General features: G+C 41.3%; 1 protein-coding gene across 1 annotated transcript in view; it reads left to right on the top strand.

The window, feature by feature from the left end:
• ERGIC1 (endoplasmic reticulum-golgi intermediate compartment 1) overlaps nucleotides 1–24,194 on the top strand; it is a 111,125-nt gene that overhangs the window by 47,116 nt on the left and 39,815 nt on the right. Inside the window, exon 3 of the mRNA XM_020806859.3 lies at nucleotides 11,165–11,237. Coding sequence (XP_020662518.1) covers nucleotides 11,165–11,237 — 73 coding nt within the window. The remainder of the gene's footprint in view (nucleotides 1–11,164; nucleotides 11,238–24,194) is intronic.

The raw sequence follows: 24,194 nt of genomic DNA, 5'->3' as shown, positions 1-24,194 counted from the left end.
GGGGCCTTTAGGTGAAGGGTGGGCAGTTCTGGCAGGCTGAGGGCCTGTTTTCTGTCTCTGGGGTAATCTAGGGGCTGCATATACCCCCTCTTCCAAAAGGAAAAAAAGAGAGAAAGAAACTAAAATTCCATTTCTTCTTTTGAAAAATAGGCATTTTTTAATATTAAAGACATAATATTCAGTTTGCAAGCTATTTGAAAGGATGATTATTCTTCTGAAGGTTTCTAGGTGTGGCCATTCATCCTTTTCTGTTAAGGAAGCCAGCTTCCCCCCCCCCCAAAAAAAGGAGCAGGTGAATTTGCTGGAGGTCAAGGACCACACAAACAGCCTTGGGAAACTGTATGCAGCTTCTGAGCCACACTTTGCACACTGAACTTGGGTCTAGCTCCCAAACAGCAGAGCCTCTTGCTGCAAAAGAGTGACATATTTGCCTATCTCAAATATCTCTGGGCCATTCCTCACCATAGCTGCCCAGAAGGATAAACTCATCACTAAATATATCCTTAGTCCATATTTCTTGTTGTGGCTAGTAGTTGTCAATAACCATGTCCTTCATAAATCTGTCTAATCCATTTTTGAAACCATCTATGTTGGTGGCCATCGCTACATCTTATAAAAATGAATGGTGTCCTTTTATCTGTTCTGAATTCCACCTCATTTAGCTCCATATGGTGATCCCAAATGTTAGTATTATGAAAAAAGCAGAAAAACGTATCCCTTTTCACTCTTTCCACAGCAAATATACTTTTATATGCCTTTGGTATTACCCTTCCTTTACTGGGTTTTTCTGGTAGCTTTGCGACGCAGTGGTTAAACTACAGTACTGCAGCCAAAACTCTGTTCACAACCCAGATTCAATCCCAGGTAGCCAGCCCAAGGTTCCCTCTGCCTTCCAAGGCTGGTAAATTAAGTACTTAGCTTGCTGGAAGGGCAATGTGTAGCCTGCATAATTAAATTGCAAACCACCCAGTGAGTGCTTTAAATGCTATGGGGCGATATATAAGTACAGTAGCACACTTTACTACACTAAACAGCTGTAACATTTCCTTCCTCATAGGGGAGCTGTTCCAATCCTTTTATTAGTTTGCCATTTTTGTGTGCCCTTTCCAGAGCTACTATGCTGCTGCTGTTTTCAGGTGCAGCGGCCAGGACTGCACCTAGATTTCCAAGTGTAGTTCCACCATAGACTTGTATACAGACAAAATAATATCAGCACCATTATCACATTACAAAACAATTTGTGGTGTATGTTTGATAAGAGTTGGCTGTTACAGCTCATGTTGAAAAGCTGCTAAACAAGAATTGCACTCTTAGAACCCTTGATCCACTAATGATTTATTGTATATCACACCTCCATGAAGGTGTATAATGTGTGATAAGGTGTGTAAGAGCACACTAGAGAAAACAGAACCTTGTTTCCTTCCCACCTCACTTTGCTGTGATTCCATTGCTTTAAGTATTTTAATTACACCCCCACACATACACACTTTTTTTCATGTACAGTGGACCCTTGACTTACAGACGGCTTGACTTACAGACTTTTTGAGTTACAGACTTCTCTGGCCACAAAATTTAGGTTTGACTTGCAGCCTGAGAATTGACTTACAGATCAGAAAAAACCAAAATGGAACAAAAACGGCCTGTTACAGGATTAATCGGTTTTCAATGCACTGTAGGTCAATGGAGACTTGACTTACAGACTTTTTGACTTGAGAACCGCCTTCCAATACGGATTAGGTTCTCAAGTCAAGACCCCACTGTACCATAGCGTAGATTCCACTTTCCAAAACCCCTCAAGGTTTTCATCAGTTATGAATAAGGAAGACATGTGGACAGCACCCTCATCACATCTAGTTTGCAGCTCAGAGGAAACAAACACTAAAGCATACACGTGCTAGGTAGTAATATTTTTCCAGGATATGAGGTGGTGAAAAGGGGAAAGAGGAAGAAATAGTTACAATGTGATGTTGCAAAAGATACTACAGTAGTAGGAAAATGAAATACTGTAAAGTGTTTTACAGGTTGGTGTGAAGGGAGGTGAACTAGGACAATGAAGGGAGGAGGGATACAGATATTCATCTAGAGAAGACTCACTGAGTAAAGAATGATGTAACTTTAAAGCAGAATTAAGCAGATAATGGCCTTCTACTATGATTTTAGTGTTAGTGGAGTTTTTGAGACAGTCTGACTATCTCTGATCACATTTTTTTCATTGATGTCCTTGTCAGAGACCCACTTGTTCTGATCTTTGGCAGTTGTGAGTTAGAAAAAGCCTGATTAACCAGTCTGTGCTGCTTAGAACTGGTTTGTGCTGTTTTTAACCAGCCTGAAACAGTCCCTGTATTCAGTTCAGTAGATAAACAGAGTCTTAGAAAAAAGTCTCAGACTTTGAGTGTGTCTTGGTTCTGTGGTGTGGTCAGTACAGAGCACCTCTTGCTTTCTTCTGAATTTCTTGATATTTTCAGGGCTATTCAAGGCTTTCCCCTTTGTTAATTTATTACTATTTTCATTTTGAAAATGTATTAAGAACCATGAATTAAAATAATATGAGCAGGGGCTAGAAAAGAGATTTCAGGTTGGCCCTGCTGCTTGAGGGTAGCACACTTGAACAGGCATGGTCTAAGGGGAAGCACCTTTGTGAAAATAAGGAAAAGGTAATTTAAAGCAGGTACAAACTAGCCAACATTTGTTAACAGTTCAAAAAGAGTGTACAGTATTTATTATGAATGTTTTCATATTAAAAAAATAAAATCATCTACAAACCCATTCAGGTATTATTATAATGAAATATATTGATGTTGGAGGGGGGGGGAATCAGCCCCGCTCAGATTTAATTCATTTTCTTTTAAAAATTTAATGCTCCTTGAGATTTAATTAATTTTCTTTTAAAAATTCATGCTCCTCTAATTCATTAGGTTGGAACTTGTAACTGAAACATCAGATATTAAGTACAGATTGATTGTACGTCAGTTTACTGTATTAATATTAATATTATTACATTTAATAAACACTTTATATGCAGCGAACTAAAAATAATTCAACAAGACACTTTCAATTTGCTAACATTGGTTAGAGGCATAGATTCTCATAGCAGCAGCAGCACCTGTCAGAGACTGAGGCCTCTGAAAGAGTCTTGTGTTCAAGGACTGCATATGCTTAGAGAAATGAGCAAGATACAGTAGTTGCTTATGGAGAATTATATTGCAGGAAGAGGGTCATCAGTGAAATACTGGAAAGGACTTATAATACTAATAAAAACCTCCCTAGCCCTTAAGATTTTCAGAGGATGACCTTGTCTTGGTTCCATTGCTATCCCAGGCATGCTTGATGGGGACACAAGAGAGGGTCCTTCTCTACGGCTGCTTCCAGGTTGTGGAATTCACTCCCTTAAGAGGTTAGGTTGCCCCCTCCTCCTCCCTTTTATGCTTCTGCTAACAGCTGAAGATTCACCTCTTCAGGCAGGCTTTTAATACCTATAACTGAGTCCTTGAATGCTGGTTTTAGCTTTTCTAAGCTTGCTTTTAAAGTTTTTGATTTTTTAATTATTAAATGGATTTTTAATTATTAGGGTTTAGTTGCTACCAGACTATGACAGCAGCTTTTAAGTAGATTTTTTTCCCCTGAGAGATTTGGATGTGTGTATACAGATAACAACTCAGAACGATGAAATGCAATTCGGTTATGCCTGCTGTACCTCAAATGCTATGTCATGTCACTCAACCTGACCATATACTACTCAGGAAATGTCTTTTAAAAGCCAAAGGTAACAGATTTCTGGTCGTGCAATAACTTGAGGAGCAAGAAAGCCATTTTCTTTCAGGCATTCAGTCTCTAAGTAGTTACATTTGTCCTCTGTGGAATTCCAGGCACTGGTTGTGATATGGTGGTAAGATCTCTGAATGTTATTAGGTTATAAGACCACAATACCATTTCTTGTTTGTTTGGGATATTGTGACATATGTTTTAAGTTGTAGTTGTTATGCCATTTTGCTGGATTTCTTAATCCGAGTTCCACTTTATTAAGAGTAATTACTGTGGTTGTGATTATATGAATAATGTGTCAATTTAAAAACACAGAGCTTGTAGATTTTCTGGAAAATGATTGTTTGGCTAAACATTTTTCCAAGAATGTGAACATAAGAAAAATCTGATGTAAACAGAGACTGGTAGTTGAATACTTGCTGTTTTAAGGAGTGATGAGTTACAGAAAACTCTGTAGTGGAACCCTTTCAGTTCCATGTTTTGAACCCAAGTTTGAAAAATTTCTGCTGGAACAATAGCTTTCCAAGCATATTATTAACAGAAGAGGGCTTATACCTGATTCAGAATTTTTGATGAAGTTAATCAGGTCTGTATCTGATCGTTGTGCAGGTGGGAGATCTAAATGAAAGCACTGAATAACACATATTCATACACATTTTTAAGTGCATGGGTTAAATGGTTAACAGAAAGGATATGCACTTTTGTAATTTCTGCTTTGGCAATTTCGTCTTCCAGTGCATATTTGAACGTGACTCCTGGCCCACATGTTAACAAAGCTAAGTACAAATAGAAGAGTACTGAGTGAACAGGCATAAAGGGTGGACATGAACTCATTCAAGACACTTGCTCCCCACTCAGAAAGAAAATTAGCTGAAGATCAGAAATAGGGAGTAGAAAACTGCTGGATAGCTCAGTGGCTTAGATCTCTGGCTGCAGAGCCAGAAGCTGGGAGTTCGATTCTCCACTGTGCCTCCTTGACAAGAACTGGACTTAATGATCCATAGTGTCTCTTCCAGCTCTGCAGTTCTACGATAATATGGTCGGGGATGGTGTCATGCCTCCCTCAGTTAATCTGTCTCCTCTTCCTCCTCTGGAGGAAGCCAGAGCAGAAGGAGAGTCTGATAGCCCAAGTGGCAACATCCGCTCAGAGAAGGCAGGCAGAAGCCAGTCGTGCCAGGAAAGACTTGGATGTTGAAGGAAATTTGGCTGATGTGCTGGCTATTTGCTGAGAAAAGTGATGGATTTCAGAACAAAAGTTTTCAAGGTCAAACAGCACTTGATAGCTATCTGGAAAGAGCTGAAGAGAACTATGGTTCTTCTTGGTGGCTGCTGTGAATCACACCCTGGGTGATCTGTGCCTGCGCGGAGCCTCATCGGAAAGTTCTAGAGCTTCTGCGGTAGCAAAAAAACACATTAGAATAAGGCCCCTCCCCTTATCTGATGGGGCTTTGTTTTTCTTAATCTGCAACCAACCCTGTAGCAAGGATTGAAATGGCTACAGAACAAGAAATCAGTTTGGACTGTTTTCTGTTCTGACCCACTTTTCCATGGCAGAAGTATTACTTACCCATGGATATGTACAATCATGGGTCCCTTTTCTCTTCCTGCAGGGCAAGCAGAGGGACCATGAACTAAATGACAACACAAAAGGGCTGGCGTAGAGGAGGGAAGCTCATCCCAGCCTCACTCTTATTCAGTGTTCTTCCTCTAGTCTTTGTCTTTTTTCAGCCCTCTGAGCAGAGGTGAGCGGCATAACCATGTCCCCCACTATGGATGAGTCAGAAGGCAGTAGAACAGATATCTCAGTGGCTCTTCCTGTAGAAAAGGTGGGCCATTTATATGTTTTGGAATCACAACTCTGATAAGCCCACACCATGGGCCATGCTAGCTGGGGCTGCTAGGAGTTGCACTCTGGAAATATCTGGAAGAGGCACACTTACCCCTTCTCACTTGTTGTGGATATTCATTCCCTAAATTGCACACGTGACAAATGGACAAGAGGCACCTTCAGTTTTCTGAACTGGGATCATTTGAAGAAAGTATAACATTACCTATTAGAGTGAGTAGCTGTGTCTGTGAGGTTTGGGATGGGTGAGCAACTTTATCTTATAATTCCAAAGGCAGTGATACGTAGAAAAAAAGTTCAGGGACAGAAGTCGTAACAACGAAGGTAGCTATGGGTCTTGGAATGCACTGTCATTGTGACTGAAGCAGAAACAAATAGGACATGTGTTTCTTTGATCACTTTTGTACCCATACTGTTATTCTGTGGCTTGGGACATTTCCCCCTGCTTATTCTGTGATGATTCAGTATGGACTCAGAAGGTAGATAATGTTTACTTTATCCATAAAAATGCCAGCCCTGCCCCCCTTTTAGTCATTCTAATACTGTGTCACACCCTCAGCACTTCCATCTCGCTCTGACACCCTCACAAACAATAGATGTTGCTTTCTTGACTACATCTGAAGTACCTTTGGGGTAAAATCTCCATACCAGTTTAAAAAAAAAACAACTCTGCAGAATTACAGCTTCTTCCTCAGCAAACCTTGGATTAAATCCATGTTTGGAGAGAAATACTATTTATTTGTCTGTAGTGACCAAAAAGTTGAATCTCATGTTGAACAGTGGTATGGAAAATGAGAGCTGTTATGAGTATTTTAGACAGACAGACAGACAGACAGACAGACAGACAGACAGACAGACAGACAGACAGACAGACAGACAGGCAGGCAGGCAGGCAGGCAGGCAGGCAGGCAGGCAGGCAGGCAGGCAGGCAGGCAGGCAGGCAGGCAGGCAGGCAGGCAGGCAGGCAGGCAGGCAGGCAGGCAGGCAGGCAGGCAGGCAGGCAGGCAGGCAGGCAGGCAGGCAGGCAGGCAGGCAGGCAGGCAGGCAGGCAGGCAGGCAGGCAGGCAGGCAGGCAGGCAGGCAGGCAGGCAGGCAGGCAGGCAGGCAGGCAGGCAGGCAGGCAGGCAGGCAGGCAGGCAGGCAGGCAGGCAGGCAGGCAGGCAGGCAGGCAGGCAGGCAGGCAGGCAGGCAGGCAGGCAGGCAGGCAGGCAGGCAGGCAGGCAGGCAGGCAGGCAGGCAGGCAGGCAGGCAGGCAGGCAGGCAGGCAGGCAGGCAGGCAGGCAGGCAGGCAGGCAGTTTTATGAGGAAAACAGCAAATCTGGAGCTGGATTATTGCGGAGGCAAGTGTAATAGTACACTGACGCATAATACACTTTCTTCAAGGATACAGTCTTTAAGAGAATATTGGTTAAAATAAAATGCTTAACACACGAGTAAAGTATTGGTTTCCATTTATTAAATCCTATGTCGATGGCTGATACCCAGTGTGGTATACTGGATAGAGCCACAGACCAGGACTTAAGACCTAGGTTTGAATCCCTGCTCAGCCATGGAAACTCACTGTAACCACTGTAAAACAACTCCTGAAATATCTTGCTTACTTTGAAAACCCTGTTAGGGTTGCTGTAACTCAGTTCCAATTTGACAGCACAGAACAACAATATCAGTGGCCACTGTATTAATCCCCCCACTTTGCTGGGGGACATGAATGGCAGAGGACGGTGTTGTCCTGATGTCCTTCTTGCATGCTTCCCATAGGCCACACTGTCAATAATAGTGGTGGTGATGGCAATGAAATAAAGGAGAGAGGAGGGGGAGGAAGATTAGAAGCATCTAATGCTAACAAAATACGTGCGGAATTGTGGTTGGTACTTCTAGATGAGGTATTTATTGTGGAATTTGCTTTGGCATTTACATTTTACAGGAGGTCTACATAATGTCAACCCGTGTAATGATCCTGTGTTTGTCCAGTATCACTTCTTTTTTTCTTAATAGCAGGAAATTGAAAAGGGAAAGGATAGAAGAATAATACCAGGGGTCACAATACACATCTCATTTTACTTTTTGGTGTCCATTTTATGTTCTGGCAACATATTATTAAATTTGGACCTGGTGTTCTCAACTGGTCCGGGAGAGTGTGATCCAAAGGTAACTGCCTTGATTTTGATTCTCTTGTCATGGTTGGACCACCGCCTGATAAAATTTAATCTTTCAGTAGCACTCCCTCTCCGTGGGGAGCAGGGATGAATAGTCTGCCCCCTCAAGCTATTGGATCTTGTTGGATGCAATGCGGGGGAATACCGGCTGATCTAGCTGGTGCTCCTGTCGAAGCTCTGGTGGATGAATGGTATGCAGCAGCCACCAGGGTGGCTGACATGATTGCTCTTAAACATCCCTGCCACTCTCAACCCCAACCAGCTGCTTGGTCTAATCAGCAGCTGCGGGTGTTGAAGCTAAATAGGAGGAGGCTAGAGAGCAACGGCAGCCAATCTAAAAGCTGCAAAAATTGCATCTAGCATCTATCTAGCCAAAGGGAAGGCTACATGAAGATCCTACTTCACTCTTCAGATAAGTGAAGGTCAAGACCATCAAGTCAAACATGTTTGCTTTATATGCGATTTATCCAGAGTTGGTCACAGTGATAGGCCTCCCGATAGCATTTCCTGTGACCAGTTTGCAGCCTTTTAAAAACATAAAGTGGAAGTCATTTGCTGGGACTTGGATCTCTTTATCAGTAGATCGAATCAAGACGTCCTCTGCATTGGTAACTTTACCCATCTTGCCTGGTAACTTTAACACAGTTTCAGCCCGTGACGTCAGCTGAGGTTGACAGGGTGCTTGACGGCTGTATGGCCGCCACCTCTTCACTAGACCCTTACTCGGCCTGACTCCTGAAAGCAACCAGACTATTAACAGCAGAATGGGCAGAAGCTATTGTCAATGGTGTCTCCTTTGCCTCAAGGAGACACTCATTAAGTCAATTCTGAAAAAGCCCAACTTGACAGCTGATGATGTTAAGAACTAACAATCTATTCCAATCCAGGTTCAGGCCGCATCATGACATGGAGAGGACATTGGTCACCCTGCAAGATGACCTTCTAAGGGAGGCCAATAGTGGCAAAACTTTCTTGTTGGTCCTCCTCAACCTGTCAGTGGCCTTTGATACCATCAACCATGTTATCCTCTTGGGGACGCTCTCCACTTTGGGTACCAGAGGTCAGGCTTTGGCCTTCCTGGAGGGCTGTCCCCAACGAGTTCATCTTGGGGAGATGCTGTCCACTCTGTGGACTCTCAATTGTGGAGTCCTACAGGCCTCAGTCATCTCTCCAATGCTATTTAGCATCTATATGAGGCTGCTGGGGGAAGGTCATTGGGATTTTGGGGGGTTTGTGTCACCAATATGCGGACGACACTCAGTTCTATCTCTCCTTTCACCCTTCTGGAGAGGAGACCGTCCCCTCGCTTGAGGACGCTGTACTGGGATGGATGAGGGATAATAGACTGAGGCTGAACCCAGACAAGATGGAAATTCTATAGGTTGGGGCCCCTAGTGTCTGCGGTCTGGGCACCTCCCTCTCTTTTGGGGGGGGGCTACTCCTTCTGTGAAGGATGAGGTGCATAGCTTGCGCATACTCCTGGAACTGGCACTGTCTGTGGGATCACAGATAGCATTGGTGGTTCGTTCTGCCTATTACCATCTAAGGCGGATTGGCCCCTCACCACACTAGTTTGTGCATTGGTATTCTCAAGACTAGACTACTGCAATGCCTTCTACGTATGTGGGGCTGCCCTTGGGGTGCTGCAGAGACTTGAGCAGGTCCAGAACTCAGAAGCCAGGTTATTGAGTGGGATTAGGAAATACCAACACATCTCCCCCACATTGGCTGCCTAGTACTGGTTACTCTCTGCTTAGTTTCAAGGTGATGGTGTTAACCTACAAGTCGTTAAATAGTTTAGGACTTCGCTATCTGGCAGAGCACCTCCTTCGAATTAGATCTGCCCATCCTGTGAGATTGTGGCAGGCAGGGTGGTTGAGAGTTTGGACCCCGTGAGAGGACTGAAAAGTGACTACCACAAACTGGGCCTTCTTGGCGGTCGCCCCACAACTATGGAGCAGCTTCCCGCCCAAAATCTGCCTGGCCCCCTTATTCCGAACTTTAAAAAGCTATTTAAAACATGGCTATTTAGCCAGGCCTTCTTGGATCTTATAAGAACATGATACAATAGTACCTCAATATCTTAACGTCCAATTTACCATCATGTTTTTATTCTAACTTAAATTATTTTTTCATTTCATTTTATCTCATGATGTTTTATGGTGTACTTTATTGTTATTTGTTTTTCATTTCTTACATTTTATTTGGTAATTGTTGTATACTTTTGTTTATTCTCTCATTGATATTGTTTATCTTGTAAACCACTCAGAGTGGCCTTGGCTGCCAGATGGGCGGTATAGAAATCCAATCCAATCCAATCCAATCAATCAGTCAGTCAGTCAGTCAGTCAATAAATCAATTGGCAATTTAGCTGGTGATTTCTAGGCAGTAGCCTCAGGATACCTACAGTTATTTTTTCATTTTGCAAGTGTCATTAAACGGCAGAATATTTTTAATTTGGCAAATGGAAGTGTTATTTGGTGAATAAGCAGCAAAGGAAATAGAAAAGCTGGAATAACCCCTGTAATTCAGTCTTCACAGGTGTAGATGCTCTCAGCATACTCTTATGTTTTGTTTTGTGTCGTGTTTTTTTTAACTTTGTGGTTTTTACCTTAGTCAGTAGCCCATCAGGCAGGTGAATTTGTGATCATTCAGTGCACATTAGGTGTAACCTTTGTGATTGGTACCATTTCTGTCACCCGCTTATTTTTTAAATTAAGCTTTGAAATAATGCTAAAACACTTCTCCAAAGTTTTAAAATATTAAATAATAGCAGGATACCACTTTAATCTAGTGCTGAAGTACAGGAATGTTGTAATGATATGTAGAATAAAAAATTCACATGCTGCCTTGTGTAACTTTTTTATTCAACTGCTGGCACCCTGTTTATGGGGAATATCAAAGGAAAGGAAGTTCTTATCTGAGTGTGTTTGTCCAAATCTACTGTTGGTGACTTCCCGGTGTGAGCTCTTTGCTGGAATCTGGGGGTGCACGTTTTTGAGACACTTGTCTTACATGATCATAACACTAGAAAGGCCGGTGCCTTGCAAATGCATCAAAGAGTTTGAGAGGGTGGATGAATCAATTACCTATGAGCCGCTGGAAGTCTCCAATCGAAGGACTTCACTGGCTCAGCCTTTATTTCCTTCTACATCCAATATAGTCACATGAAAACAGAGAAGGCAAATTTGTATCTAAAAGAGAAAGAAGGCAGATGAGGGAAAGTGTTTCATTGGAGGGTCTTTCTAGATCCCTGCTCTGTTTAAAACATCCAAGAGCAGTTGGGTGATAAAAAAATGACTATGGAGTCAAGCTTTGGGGACAGTGAGTGGGGGCAGTATTGTCAAATGTTTGACACCAGAGGCTGAAAATAAGCTTTATTTTCTTATGTCTTTTCTAGTCTCTGTCTGCTGCTGCTTCTTTATACTGTTTCTCTTCTTGTCTGAGCTTACTGGATTCATAGCCACTGAAATGTAAGTATAAGCTATTATTATTGTTGGTTTGCCTGATTTTTGAAAATAATCATTTAACTGTATACCTCCTTTGTAGGTCTGATATCTCTAAATGTACAGCCTCAATAATACAAAGATATATGATCGTCATATAATATTGTATATATAGTTCCCAAATGTGTAAGTAACCTCTTTTTGTATATCAGAATATCATACATGACAAAGATAATACTCCTAGGATTTACGTCTTTTCCTAGTTTTAGAACTCGGCTATTGAGACCTGACAATTATTTCCTGATTACACATTAAGGCTTGCGGTTCATTATTCACTAGAGGATGGGGTTGAGGTCAGAAATAAAGTACCATGAAGGAACAAAGATCGTCCATGATGGTCATATCCGTTCTCTCTGGACTTGCCTCTTGAGCAAGCGTAGCATATCAAAGTAGCTCAGTGCTGGCTCTCTGATGATTAAAGATTTTCCGTAAGGCTTTTCAGCTGAACTGTGGGTTTGCAGCCCTTTTAATTCTGTCTGATTCCTGGATTTCATTGAGAACTCTGTGGTTTGACAGCTGATTTCCCATCATTTTTTACAGTATGTATTGTAAATATGTTTGGCTTGGAAATGTTGCAGTTTTTTTAATTGTTCAGGGGTTTGTTTTGAGCAGTTTTCTGGATTTTCTATAAATCAAAAGATGAAACAGAAGCGAATTCAAATAGATTTTGGTATGTTCTTTGTCATAACATTAATTTTTGAAATATATTTCTCTTCAAATATGGTTTAAAAAACAAAAGTATTTAAGTGAATTCTCTGTGCTTATATCATGCTGTTGACTTTCTCCTTGAAATTCTCCTTAAGAAGAACATAAAATACCTTCAACAATAATGTTTAATGGAATGTATCCATTCTGGGTAATGAGTTACTCACTAGCATCCTGTCCATATCATGACGAGCTCAGTGTGTTGCCTGTGACACACCATTTTTAAGTTGTTGGGTATGAATGAATTTACCTAGAACAGATCACTTGAACAAATAGATTGTGATGTGAGGCCACTGAAAGATCATGTGCATCATGAAGCTCAATGATAGCTGAAGTAAACAGAGGGAGAAATGTCAGCACTCCCTGGATTTTTTTGCTTCAAATCTCTCTCTTTTTTCACACTGCAAATCTGTTTTTACTTGGATTTTATTTGTGTACCATCTCTCTATCTAGGTGGATTGATCTTCAGTATTTTTCATGTCCGAAATCTGTAGGAATATTGAATGTTTTTGATTACTGGAAATAATAGTAATAGTAATAGTAATAATAGTAATAGTAAAGTGTGTCAAAATGAAAAAAAATCTAAAAGAAATGCTTTGTGTGAGAATGAGTGTAAGGAAATGCATTAAAGACTTTGTGCTTGTTAAACTTCTTTTCTCGTCTGTTTATTCTCTTAATTACTATCATAATGGAGAGTTGTGCTCATTTTGCTTTGCCCTTGAAATCTGTAATGTGGAAGGGAGAAACCCTAATCGGAATACAAAGGACCGAACAATAGATCACATCAGTTGCTTTTGTAATTCTATGCTTAAATGCAGGAATGTTTTCTGACAAATAGCTAGTGTGAGAGGCTTGATCCTGATTGCAACCCTAGTTCAGGGTCCATTCCTTTTTCTAACTGTGAATTTCAAACAGGCGTGGTATGAACAGACGATCCAGAGTAAGAGGCCTGCCCTCACAATTTGGTTTGGGAGAAAAGAACCCTATTTCTTCTTTTTTCTACACAATCTCATAGAATTTATTCTTTCAAGGTTTTACATTTTATATATACTGTCCATTATATTGTATTTGTGACGTCTTGCGCACTAGTGCTTTAGCCTGCTATGCCATGCAAAATAAACAAATAAATAAAATGGGCAGGATGGAGGCAAGGATCAAAAGCCCACTTTCTCTTCATGCCAAGGTTCCCTCCCATAGTGCAGAGCAGTGGGATGCCTGGACTTAAGAAGGTAATATTGTGTAGTTGCGTACCTGTTCTGGGTGGTTTTTAAGGACAGAGGAAGCATTTTCTGAATGAAAACTTGATTTGAATGCACTCCCCGTGGCTCAGCAGAGGCATAACATTTCCTTATCTGTTAACTGGTAATTTCTGCCAGAACAGAACTTTTTGCTTGAAGTGTCATGTGGGTGGAAAAATGGTGTCGATTCCCTTGGGTAAATCACAGCGCCAGGAAAGGCCTGTGGAACACAAACCTTGGTCATATCATGCAATTATCAGCAGGTCCGTTTTGACAATGCAGCAGTCACCTGAAGAGCGAGCTGGCAAGGATTCAAGGCTACCTCAACCAAATGTAAATCCCCGTCTTGTAGAAATCTCTCAGCAATGATTGGCTGATCCCTTTCTGGTTCAGACGTTCAGCCTAGACTTTGAACTCAAATAGCAGCTAGTTCTTGGTGTGCCCGAATACGAGACAGTGCCCTCAGCTGTGCACCATTGAGGGCAGGCAAAAGGGGTGAAAGGTTGTCAGAGAGACATTGCAAGGTAGTATAATTATTATTGAACTCCTCCCCTTAGTCCCAACACAAGGAAGTTGTAATGGATAATTTTTGTTATTTTTGAAGCTCTTTGTTTTTGCTGCACATGTTTTTGGTGGGGTGTTTTGCTGCAGCAGCAAAAGGAGCAATGAGCCTGGTATATGGTTTTTTTGGCTGTGAAACAGACATTGTCTAGACCAGTGGTTCTCAAACTGGAATACCCAAATGTTCTTGGACTGCAGTTCCCAGAAGCCTTCACAGCTAGCTGTGCTGGCCAGGATTTCTGGGAGTTGCAGTTCAAGAACATCTGGGGGACCAAGTCTGAAGTCCCCAGGTATTCTTGGACTACAACTCCGAGAAATCCTGGCCAGCACAGCACAGTCGAAGACTATCTGGGGACACAAGATTGGGAATCACTGGTCTAGGAACTTGGCAAATCTTTTGTTTTTGTTGCCGGAAGCAGTGTGTATGTCCATTTGAGAAACCTTGGCATTTTAATGATACATTCGGACTTCTTGCCATTTGACTGACTAGCAGAAAGACTGAATGCAGTGTCATACATTTGTAATAAGTGTATTGTGATTTGTAATAGCAACAATGGGAGTGAGGTATATAGTGGATTGATGTGGTCACTTAACCCCTTTCTCTCTTTTTGTTTTTGTTCTGTTGAAGGAAGGAAGAAGCAGTGAAAAGCAAACAATCCCACAAGAGTGTTTCCGGATTTAGCTAATGCTGAAGCATTTAAAATATGGAAAACATTCATTTTGCTTCTGCTTCCGTTCAGAATTGTTGCCTTTCAGGCTTTCCATACTTATTTTTTGCCATTGTTAAATCTCCCCAGGCAAATCTTTCTTCCATCTCTCCACTTAGAATGTGGCACTTACTTGTTCTAATTAGTATGTGCTGGTGCACTAAAAGAAACTTTACTTCCGTTCCTGGTGCCGTCTGTCTGTTGAGGCTAATATTAGTGTTTTTCCTCTTGTGCAATGAAAGAAAACATTTCTCCACAGCAAAAAAAAATGCTTGTATGTGAAATGTGGTAATGTGGAAATAACTGTGCTTTTGTGAGACCCAGTGTTTTAGGCCAGAGGCATATAAAGGCCTTTGATTGCTAAATGCTAATCATCTATAAATGCCATAGGTAAAATTCTTTTTCTCTGGCCTTGAGCAGTAGGTTTCCTTGGACATTCATTTACTGTTATCTTGGGGCCAATGCGATTTGCTTCCCAGTGACACACTATTGTGATTTTTTCAGTTTTAAAGCACTATAGATTTTGTCATGTATATGGAAGGTGCTGTCCCCCCCCCCCCAAAAAAAAAAAGTTATGTGGAAGTGGCAGTCTTGGCACAGAAAGGTTAAAACTGAGGATAAAGGTGGGCTGGTGCAGAAGAGTTTGATTATTGCATTAGGAACATTAATCACATCTGCTATGTAAGTAATGTTAGTGACTCTGGTGGCTATAAAATGAAATTGGAAACTACTTTAAATAAAGAATTAAATTTCTGGCTTAATTACGTATCCACCCAAATGAGGCTAGATGCTTCAGCTCGTGTGTGCCATGCAACTCCAGGTAGTTTTGAATGATACCAGATTATTATAATCTATTTCAAGCAAGCAAGTCTGCATTTGACAAGAAGGTGAGCTCTGTTCACCTCAGTTCTCCTCTGGTGTTCAGTCTTGCAAATTCCAGTGGTGTTTTTTTAAAAAAACTGTTTCCAATATAGGTATTGTTCTTTCTAGATGTTGGAGGGACTATTGCTCAGTCCCTTAGTTATCATGTGAGTGGGCAATTTGATTTTATACTCCCCTTCCCTATTTAATATTTGCATGAAATCACCCAATCCTTGTTTCCTGTTTGCATACCAAAGGGCTCTGTAGAATATTTATCTGTTCATTCAGTTTGTATCCCACATTTCTTCAAATTCTGGAGCATAGGGCAGCTAACAAGATATAATAATAAAATCATGGTAAAGTACAGAAATAAATCCCCTTAAAATCAGTCTTAAATTAAAAGTATAGTGAGCAATTTGTAGGATGACTTGTAAATGCACTATACATTGAGATCCAAATGGCTGTACAAATAAGAATGAATCTTCAAACTTGGTTTAAATATTTGGAATGTAGGGCTGATCTTACGGTCCCTAGCAGTAAGTTTCATAAATGGGATACCACCTGGATAAACATTGCCCCTCCCTTGTTATAAAAAAAAATCAGTTTATTTCTCCCCCCCTTGTGTGCATGTGTGCATGTTTCTGCCTTGTTTTGTGTCCTGGGTAAGTCTGTGAACCCATGGAGGACTCAGAGAGGAGCACTGGTTGGCACTTGCGGCACCTCTGCGTATTTTGTCTGTGCTCACTGGTAAGGTACGCAAAATATCTAATTCTTTTGGGGTAGGGTGAATGCAGGACGCTTGTGCATTCTGACAAAAGAACCACACTTAAAGTGCTAGAGGTGAAATCTGTTGTCCCTGTAACCGATTAAGGTGACATGGAGATTGATACCCACTTTGCAAGGGCTCTCTTGATTTCATTTATTCATTTATTTGTTTGTGTTTTTATACCCACTTTGCAAGGGCTCTCTTGATTTCATTTATTCATTTATTTGTTTGTGTTTATATATATACATATACACACACACACACACACACACACTGTTTTTCTTCCAAGAAAATTGAGATGACAAAAATAGAATTCAGAATGGATCTCCCATACAGGAACTAACTGTATCCTAAACATTAGTTGTTTTCTTTTTGGACAGATTAGAAAGAGATAGTTTTGTCATGTTAAATGTTCCTTTATTTAGCACGCACACATGGACAGGCGTGCACACATAGCTGAGGTACAATGTCCAGTTTGAAGAAGGGAGGTGGTAAATCAGTATCAGAGTCAAAACTATGGCCAGAGTTTTCATCAGCAAAGCTGATGAGTATGTTCCAGAAGAACATGAAATGTTGGGACTCATAAATTACACATTAATTTTTGTGAACTCTCTGAACTATCCACAAGATCTGGGTGCACAGCCTGAGGAAGATGAATTATGTCATCAAAAGCTAGCTGTTTGCTGTATTTTTTTTAGTTGACTAATAAAGATATTACCTGCATTTGTACTTCAAATCTCTGATTTTCTCTCTAGCTGTGAAAAGGCACTCAAGGGGGAAGGAATGAGCTTTGCTCCTTAAGGGACAGATGAGGGAAATTAGGTCACTGTTCCAAATGTGAATTTCTGCAAAGGTGATGGTCACAGCTATCCTGTTCCACTAATTGAGTGACTCAAACGGTTTAGAAAATGAAGCGGCAAGTGTTAAATGCCTTTGGTATTTCCTGGGCAGGATGCTGTCAATCTGAGATCCACAGAAGACTCTCGTTGTAATATTTAACTACCTTTCCTACCTGTCTTGCTGATACATCATAAATCAAATAATCATAGTTAACCCAGATCTGTAGCCCAGCTAGTAGCTCACTGTTATTGTAATATTCTAACTGGTGAAATAATAGTCATATAACTTTTGACCTAATTAATACTCTGTAGAAGTGACGTTAAGAGTCTTTCCGTATATTCCTCAATTAAGCAGGAATGAAGTAATTAGCTTGGCTGATGCCACAACTAATTGATAGCTGCACAATGAGGATGTGGCTACATTTGCAGAGTTTCCATGATTGTGGCAAATGTGCAAATAGTGCCATAACTGTTTTTCAATTTAAAAACCATTAGTATCTCCTGTATGGAGAATTAGTGCAGGGAAGGCACCCCAGAGGGAGACCACAGCTGCAGTACAAGGATATCTGCAAGTGGGATCTGAAGGCCTTAGGAATGGACCTCAACAGATGGGAAACCTTGACGTCTGAGCGTTCAGCCTGGAGGCAGGTGGTGCATCATGGCCTCTCCCAATTTGAAGAGGCACTTGTTCAGCAGGCCAAGGCAAAGAAACAGTCCCCAAACCACCAAAATCAGGGAGCTGGTCAGGGGACAGATTGTATTTGTCTTCAGTGTGGAAGGGATTGTCACTCTTGAATTGTCATTCTCAGTCAAACTAGACATGGTTCCAAGACCTCAGAGCATGTTACCATAGTCTCTCGAGACTGAAGGATGCCTACATTGACTGCTCATAGGTAATTGTGAGTGATCTGGGACAATATATTTGTCGTGTTATAGTGATAAAAAGAAAGAAAGAAAGCTAGCAACAATCCAGAGCACAACAGTGCACTGTAAGCTAGTTTATCTGGATGGAAACTGAATGCAAATGAGTACCTAGAAGTAAGTCATTCAAGTCTAGGACTGAAACAGCACAGAAGTATAATGAACACATACAGTATGGTTCATCATACCGGATCTGGTACTTTACACACACCTTGCAATAAATAATATCCATAATGTGCTTGTCACTGCATTAAAGGGAGACATGGAAATATTGCTCTTTACTGTGGCTTTATTTGTGTGTGAGATGAAATGATGTTGCAATACTCCCCACACAGGGATAGGCTAAGTGTGACCATTCAGCTGTTATTGGACTGGAGCTCCCTTCAGCTAAAGTCAGTGTAACCAGTGTTAAGGAATGTCAGGTGTTGCAATGTGACAACATCTGGGAGCTCATACTTTATCCAGCCCTGGTGTGAATCTCTGCAGCTACAATTTATATTATTTCCAATCTGTTCTCATCCTATACACCTCATTTTTATCTTTCACTGTCCTTGCACTTTATAGCTTTGCAGGTCTAGGTTCTGCTTTATGGAATTCTGAGGTTCTGGTTTTAGTTTCCTGAAGAAATATCAGCAGTGCACCTGTGCAGAATCTATGCCATGTTTTTTGCAAAGGAAAGAAAATATGTTTGTATGGAGGATGTCAGAAGATCACAGATGTGTAACAGGGTCCATATTTTCATAAAGGTTTGGCTTTGGTGGAAATAATTTTATGAGACAATCAAGTGATCTGAATGGGTGTGTTATTTCTTAAGCGTTATTATAAATAGAAGAGTTGAAATAAAGAGGTTGCTGTGGTTGGACAATGTGTGTGGAGCAACTGTAAGGAAGAAAACTCATTCCAAAACGACCATATTTTTCCATGCATAAGACACCCCCATGTATAAGACCCCCCACTTTTCTAGCCCAAAATTAAGAAATCTAAACGGGGTTTAGCAAGTGGAGGGGGAAAGGGATCAAAGCACTGCAGGATCACTTTGATCCCTGCTTTCTCCCTTTGTGCTAAGCCCCGCAGGGCTTGCTTGCTTGCTTGCTTGCTTGCTTGCTTGCTTGCTTGCTTGCTTGCTTGCTTGCTTGCTTGCTTGCTTGCTTGCTTGCTTATTTATTTATTTATTTATTTATTTATTTATTTATTTATTTATTTATTTATTTATTTATTTATTTATTTATTTATTTATACATACCCCGCCCATCTGGCCTAAAAGGCCACTCTTGGCAAAAGGAGGGGGAAGAGATCAAAGCAATTCCTTTCCCCATCCTGCAGCTGTGGGATTACTTTGATCCCTTTCTCTCTCCTTTTGTTAAGCCCAGTGGGAGTGCAAAGCAGGGATCAAAGCGATGCTGCAAGTGTAGTGATTTCAACTTCTGACCCATATTGGTTTTAGACTTCAATCCCTGGCCTTTGACCACACTTGCTGGGGTTTCTGGAAGATGCGTTCAAACCATGTAGAGGACTAAAGCTGGAGAACCAATGCTCTAAAAGAGTGGTTTCCAACCTTTTCCCACTTGCACACCCCTTGGTAGCCTATTTCCATAAACTGTGCCCGCATCATTCACCAAAGTTACAAAGCAGAAGACAAATATCAGTTTCTTATCTCAAGAGGAGATGGAATGGACCTGCCCATTGAGCACTGTGAAGGCTTGTGGATGCTTGTCAGGAAGCTCTCACACATGTTTTGCCCAAATGCCAATCCAAAACGTACGCCTCTGTTCCAGCTCCCTCCACTTCCCTAGGCTTTTTTCTGCTGTTATGCAATTTTTTTCTGCATACCCCTAAATGTCCTGGTTCATACCCCTGTGAGTACACGTACCCCAGGTTGGGAAACACTGCTCTAAAACAGCAGTCCCCAACCTTTTTGGGACTGTGGACTGCTTGGGGGAACAGGCTCCATGCACAGGGGGGTGGGGATACCACCGCGCTCGCGCAGGGGGAGTGTTGCGCTTGTAGGTCATGTGTCACGCTTGCACGGGAGGTGGTGGAGATCCATCACTGCAGCCCAGTTCCGAGAAGGCCACGGACCGGCACCAGGCTGCGGGCTGGGAGTTGGGGACCCCTGCTCTAAAACATGCCCTGTATGGTGCTTGACTGTTTCTTCTTGCAAGGCAAGGGCAGCAGTGCACTTTCAGAGGATTCATGTAACTGTGCTGATCTTTGAATGGTAAACTCTATGGAAGCATCCCAGAATTCTCTGTAACATGATCAGAAAAGTACTGCCTTAGAGCAAGTTTTAATTGTTGTAACAGAGGGAGTGTAATTTAATGGCTTAAAGAAAATGCTGCATTTGTCTCCTGGATTGTTGCCGTAATGTTATGGCTGGAAGTCCTTGGACAAATAATTTTGCTTTGGTTTTTTTATTATGGCAGGTTTTAAAAGAGGAATAAGCATATCTGGCTGCCTACTTCCTCTGCTTAATTAATGCTTGCTCAACACTTTCAAGATACTTTAATGAAAGGTATTGCAAGATTGCCAAAGCAAAAGGGTTATGCCATTCATCCTTAGAATGTTTGTGTGTGGGTTAACAGGAAGCAGAATATGCTGTACGCCGAAGGTGCCAATTATAATGGCTGACTCAAATAAATGTTGACACCACTAAACTTCCATTTTCTTATGCACTCGTCTGAGAACTCGAGTTGTTTTCTGAGTAGGTCAATGCGTTCAGTGCATTCTTAAATCTGAGTAGTAAGGATGTGACCAAGATGATGGGCACACTGTAAATCTTAAAATAGTAAAGCAACATTATTTTCTTGTTTTGATTATATTTATCTGATTCTATGCATAGGTGGGGAAATCAGGGACTTTTTTTCTGGGAGGCTTGTAACTTTTCAGTAAACTGCAGTCACTCTTTCTTATAAATGGTTCTCATCAATTCTGTTCCACTGATTTCAGTGGAAGGGAAATAATGATACGTACCAGTTTCTGGGGTGGCACTGTTTTGTTCTCTTTGTGGAAGAAATGGGAGGACTTTGAATCTGGCAAATGTCAGGTTTTCTCCAGTCTGGCTTTGGCAAGTCCTTCCTAACCCACTGCTACTGTCAGAACAGCAGCAGAAAAGTAGAGGTGGACATGGAGTTTTCCACTGCCACAGTGAGTTTTCCAGGGGTTGGCTTCCCTTCTCCACCAGTGGGACGTCTTCAGAGTAAAACAGAAAACACCCCTGCTCAGTTTCCAAAGGTCCCTTTAAAATTGCTTCCAAAGATTGCTGTGTGCATAAACCCACTTGTTGGAGGTGATTTTGAATGACTTAGTCTTTAAGATACCTATCTCTTTAAACAAACAGGCAGACAGACAAGGAACACACATTTCTACCGAAATGTTTGTTTGTTAGCTGCCCAAGTAGTGAATTCCAGAGTTTTTGTGAGTGAGCACATCTTACATTTCCAGGTAGTTTGAGACAAGAGCCCCTAATGATTCCCAGCATAGTTGTGGTGTGTGTTATGGAGGAAAGACCAAAGAGTCTGGGGATCTTGCAGGGGTTGGTGTGTTTGGAGTCTGTGGTAATATGTCCAAGGAGACAAGATTCTGAAGCAAGTAGGAGAAGCCAAACTTTCTCTTTTTCAAATGCCTTTTTTTAAAAAGAGAGAAAGTGGTACTAAAAACTGGTCAGACGTTCTAAGCATGGATAACTAGAAATATTTGCATCACAAATTATTTTTTGCTATGGGAAAAAAATGCTTTCCTGTTCTGCTTCTCCTTTGCAGCATGGGATAAGAATGGAGCTTGGGCTGTGCACCTGTTTCAGGTAAATGCTGAATTCCAGCTTGAATTGGGGTTATTCATATTATCTTGGGCATGCCTGGATCGAAGCAAGCAACCCTGGCACCAGTGTGGATTAGGACTGGAAATCATTGAGTTTAATATTGTGGAAGGATATGCAGAAAAGCAAAGAAAATCAGAAAAATGGGGTTAAAATGGTGTGAGATGCCAAAAAAGAGGAAGGAACTGGACTTCTTTTACACGTCACACCCCCTCCCAGTGGCAAAAAAAGTATGTTCCCAGTATCCTCTAATCGTGGAAAATGTGGTGAGTATACCGTGGCCAAGTAGCCTCTTGTGGAGCTCCGCCAGCACAGTGGAAATTGCTTCAACGATATTTTGATTCTGGGGTACATGCACCTTTGTCTCATTGCTCACAAGTCTTGCACAGACTGAAACAAAAAAGAGGAACTTTTAAATTAGTTATGTTCTGCCATTGCCAGTGACAACACAGTTCTGTAAGAGGATACTGGCCTCTATTTTTCTTGCATGACCATACCCATCAGTTCACTTAGCTGCTAACAGTTACTGCTCAAACTAATCTAATTTAGCTATATATGGGGCACTGGTCTGTTTAGTTTCACATTGGTTAAGTCCTGACGGTGCATGTATGTATGTTGGATGCTTGCTTTCTTGTTTGAACTTTGAGTGATTAGGTATCCGTTGGTTTTAGTACATTAGGCTGTTTCTTTCTTCTAATCCCTTTGTTTTCTTTCCTGTATGACTTTTGGAGTTTCTGTCTTCCTTTTGCATTCATCTTGCCTAGATTGGGGTCACTGGTGTTAGCTGAACTGTACCTGATGTTGCTGCATAAACAGACCTCCCCTCCCCCAGTTCAATGAACATCCATTCCTGAATGGGTAGGGCTGAGTGGGCAAGAGAAGTAGCTTTAAAAAGAAAAAGAAAGAAAAGAAACAATGAAGACACAAAAACTTTGGAGATGACCTAACCCAAAGCTTGAGAAGCCGTCTGCAATCTGGCATAGTGAAGCCTTTCTTTGTGATCTACCATTGTTCTAGCATCCATGGCAGTGTTTAATGACATGCCAAAGTTATTTTGTTGGCACATCCCCTTCCAAGTGAATGGAAGCCCTGGATATTTGGAAATCAAAATACCAGCCTGGTCCTAAGCCTGGATTGACTCAGAGGGTGCCAGGTTGTGCTGGGGCAAATCCAGTCCCAGTTCAAAGTACGAAATTGGCACATGAATCTGACTGGGAGACCCACACACCCTAGAAAGAGTAGACGCAATAAGGAGGTATATATAGAAAGCAGATGAACAAAGATGCACTGTAAATGTCTTTGTAACAGTAAAGTTACAAAGCATTTTTCTGACTTTCTTTTTTTTTCTTAGGGATGCGAATATTTAGATGTGTTGATATATTCCAGTGTGACGGATGTGGAGAAATATGGCAAGTTCTATTCAATTGACTGTTCCAGAGTGTCTCTGACAGAGGCCTCACTTGAGAAACCAGCTTCTACTTCTTTGGGCAGATCTGGGAGATGGTAAATTTCTCCCCTGCCTAAGACCCTCTCTGCAGCTATTGCTGATAAAATTTTTAACTGTGACCAGTCTGTCTTTTGAAAGGTTCTTATACTGTGTTTTGCTGGGGTGAGAGACACACGTCCACTTTTTTCCAGTCTCACTCAAGCCTGCCTCAGAATCTTAAATATTAAAAGCTATAATTTCCTAAGAGCTTCTACTATGTGGGAAGGGTTGCCTCATTTATTTAAAAGTGTTTACTGGAGGTTCTACGTGGAAAAAAACTTTTCCCAAAGATTTAACATAAGAATACTTATTAACAAGGAGCAACCCCTAAGATAATTTTTGAAAACCTCAAAGATTGTCCAGCTACTAGGAGAGTATAAAAGCAAAATCAACAATTGGGTTTTACTTTTACAAGGATTAGCCAAAATCTACTTACAGGAAGGGATCAAAGAAGAAGAAGAAAAGCCCTCAGGTTAGGCAAGATATTAGGGCACTGTGGTCTGCAGTTTAAACTCAGTCTGAAGATGGGAGATGGCAGGCTACATAAGTAGATAAGTCTCACACTATGCCAACAGTGCTTGCTGTGATTTAAAAAAAAATCAACAGCTGATCTCTGTTTCTTAAATAATAATACAGGTAACTTTCTTTCAGGGCTGTCGGTATGTTTGCTAGGGAAAGTGCACATGTCATTGTAGAGCAGAAATTCAAAAGTCTTAAGTAGGCATTGAGTATGGAGAAATATTATATTTATAAATACCAAAGCAGGAGATTAGTTTTTGAGTATTTGTTTTTAACTTTGTTGCCTTTTAGGCTCATTAATCATGAAATTCTTACTGTCTTTGTTCATGGATAGCGTATAACACAACTAGACTACCTGGTCCTGAGTTTTGAGAGCTTTGTGTAACTGTGACAGGATGGGAGTAGCTCTGAACTCATAGATCCCGGAAGCAGATGAGAAGAAGGGCACTGAGGCATTGTTATGAAATAGCTTGCCTGGCAAACTGGCATCCAGCAGGAAGCACCATC

The sequence above is a fragment of the Pogona vitticeps genome, chromosome 2 (assembly GCF_051106095.1).
Source record: "Pogona vitticeps strain Pit_001003342236 chromosome 2, PviZW2.1, whole genome shotgun sequence".
Taxonomy (NCBI): domain Eukaryota; kingdom Metazoa; phylum Chordata; class Lepidosauria; order Squamata; family Agamidae; genus Pogona; species Pogona vitticeps.
This window is presented reverse-complemented; position numbering and strand designations above follow the sequence as displayed.